This window comes from Micropterus dolomieu, linkage group LG06 (assembly GCF_021292245.1).
Source record: "Micropterus dolomieu isolate WLL.071019.BEF.003 ecotype Adirondacks linkage group LG06, ASM2129224v1, whole genome shotgun sequence".
In the NCBI taxonomy this organism is placed as follows: Eukaryota; Metazoa; Chordata; class Actinopteri; order Centrarchiformes; family Centrarchidae; genus Micropterus; species Micropterus dolomieu.
This window is the reverse complement of record NC_060155.1, coordinates 21109618-21112231: the sequence shown is the minus strand read 5'-3', so window position 1 is coordinate 21112231 and position 2614 is coordinate 21109618. Positions and strand designations below refer to the sequence as shown.

Here is a 2614-nt window from a genome sequence, read left to right as displayed (position 1 = left end):
GTTGCTATGACGACAAGCTACATATTATCTCTGGGTACTATCTGCAATGGAAAACGGAGCAGGGCCGAGTAGAGTCGAGTCTGTCGATTTGCGCTATGGTAGCATTTTTCGGCAAGGCAGCATAGATCGATAGAACACCGGCAACAGTTCAACGTTTAGTCCTAAAAGACGATGCAACTCAGACTCTGTTTGGACTGGAAATTCACAATCACAACCTGTAAGTATGCTTTATTGGTTGTGAATTATATTTAAAATAAACACGGCAGTGTAACTTCACAGACTGTTCAAGTGCGTATTTGTTGTAAACATTGTAGTGGTTTATGGCAAGATGTGGAACAATGATGATGTGTGGTTGCGGACTTGTGAGTAATATTATTATTATTATTATTATTATTATTATTATAATAAGGACTTTATTCAGGACTCAAAATGGAAGGTCCATAGCACACAGAAAAAACAAGACAAAACAACAGCTACAACATAACAATAAATAAACAGTACATAGATAAAAATTAATAAGTAACTTATACCATCTGCTAGGTTACGGTCGCAGTCTGAAGTGGCTTTGATTTGGATCACACTACCTTGTTTCTTATGACCCGCCCTTCTCTGCTTCTGATTGGCTAGTAGTCCTTACCTGGGAACTGCGCATGTGCAATTCCCAACAAAGATTTTGTACAAGTAAGATGCATCACTCTGTAGCTCAAGAGTGGAGCGTACAACACACAGGGTGAAAAGAGGAGCTGCAGATATGTGCAGTATGAAAATTAAACCATGTAAACCTGTTCTGGAACAACCTCTAATTAAGATTTTGAACCTGAAAATGAGCATAATACCACCTCTTTAAAAACATTTATTGGAAGTTTTTTTTCTTTCTACATGTTTATTACAGCATTAAACGTTGAAATGTGTATTGTAAAAGGATGTATATTAACTTATTGGGAGAAAACTGGTAGATCTATGTAAATTCAGACATTGAGTACCCCCATATCGCATAAATGGCACAATCCTTGTTTTGCTGCGAAGCTTCAACTGTGAGATTGACAGTCAAATCAGGCTCCGCCCATCGAAGCATTGACTATTTGGGGTCAGCCCTAGTAGTTTTAACCTTACTTTCTTTGTTTCAGAGGGCACCTCTGTAAATGAGGCCTCAGGCTCAGTGGGGTTTTTTTTTCACTGTATAAATAAAGACAAAGAAAAAAAAGACAGAAACCATAACTAGGCATGGCAGGTTAACATGAGTTGTTTCCCTTTTTCTAAAGACAGTTCTGTCCTCTATGACCTCCCAAAATTGATTACATACCCTGGGACAGGCCTGCTGCCTGCTCCATCCCTGAATTATGAGGCAGCCTTCACATTGACCATATCTAAAAACAGGGAGGCATCTTACAATATATGTAAAATATACTTATGGTTATGGTTATATACTAATATGAAAAGTTCAGAATAAGGATAGAGTAGTTTACGTCTGTTTCAAATAACTTGGTTCTCTCTGCTGGTAAATTTGAGAATTGGCGGTATATCTATTTTATCAAATATCTCTCTACAGTATACTTTTTCTATAATAATACTGTTCTCCACTTAGGCAGAGTAACCAGACCAGAGACTGGACATGGTGGATCCACAGTTGGAGGAGCAGGTGGGGGGGGCACGACATCTGCTGAAAGGGGGACACAACCTGCAGGTGGAGCTGAGTTTTTGACCTTTATATAATTGTTGAAAAATATATATATATTTTACGCTCAATTTAATGATCACTGATTGAAAGATGAAATCTACTTTTGTTATTATTTAAAATTAATTATTTACAATTATCAAAAATAATAATAATTGTATTTGGACATTACTCTGAATCAGAAAGAAAAAGATACCAAATAAAATCCCAAAGTGTTACTAACTGTATCTTCTGTTCTCTGTATATACGCCCCTGTGTGCAGATGTAATACAAAGGGACAACAGCTGAGCCAGTTTCCATTAATTTCTCTATGGATTTATGGAGACAAGAAATGTGAATTAGGCTCAACTGATTTTCTAACGTTCTTTAAAAAAGACAGTTTAGTTGTCATGTTAACCATAACCCCTATTTTTTCTGCCAATATTGGGTTTACTCCAATTGTTTTTATTCTTTATCTACAATCAAGGCTGTGGAGCATTCCTTTAACAGCAAGTATTTTAAAATATTGGTTGCTCTAATAAATCATTGGAGATAAAATTCATGCAAATAATGGCATTTTTAAAAATGAAGAGTTTAAACACTGTCACGACTGTAACAGTGTGTTTGTTTGTTTTGTTCCTCAGAGGAAGGAGCATGCCTTCCACCAGAGATACCAAATGCAAAATACACAGAAAACCAAAACGGTTGGTATGAGGACGGATCTAGACTTGGAGTAACATGTGTCCAAGGATATGAACGCAAAGGCCGGAAAGTCACCATATGTAGAAGTGGAACATGGTCCTCTGTGCCGGTCTGTGAGAGTAAGTCTGCTGTACCAGTAAGCTGTAAAACTAACCAGAATAATTACTGTCCAACATTATACCTTATACTGTATTTATCAAGTCAACAGGTACAATACGCAGAACAATTTTAGTTGACATTAAAGAGTAACTTTCATTA

General features: G+C 36.8%; 1 protein-coding gene across 1 annotated transcript in view; it reads left to right on the top strand.

Moving 5' to 3' along the window:
• Positions 1-2614, top strand: part of LOC123972077 (complement factor H-like) — a 21361-nt gene that overhangs the window by 11458 nt on the left and 7289 nt on the right. Inside the window, exons 5-6 of the mRNA XM_046051305.1 lie at positions 1586-1684; positions 2299-2475. Of these exons, the coding sequence (XP_045907261.1) occupies positions 1586-1684; positions 2299-2475 (276 nt within the window). The remainder of the gene's footprint in view (positions 1-1585; positions 1685-2298; positions 2476-2614) is intronic.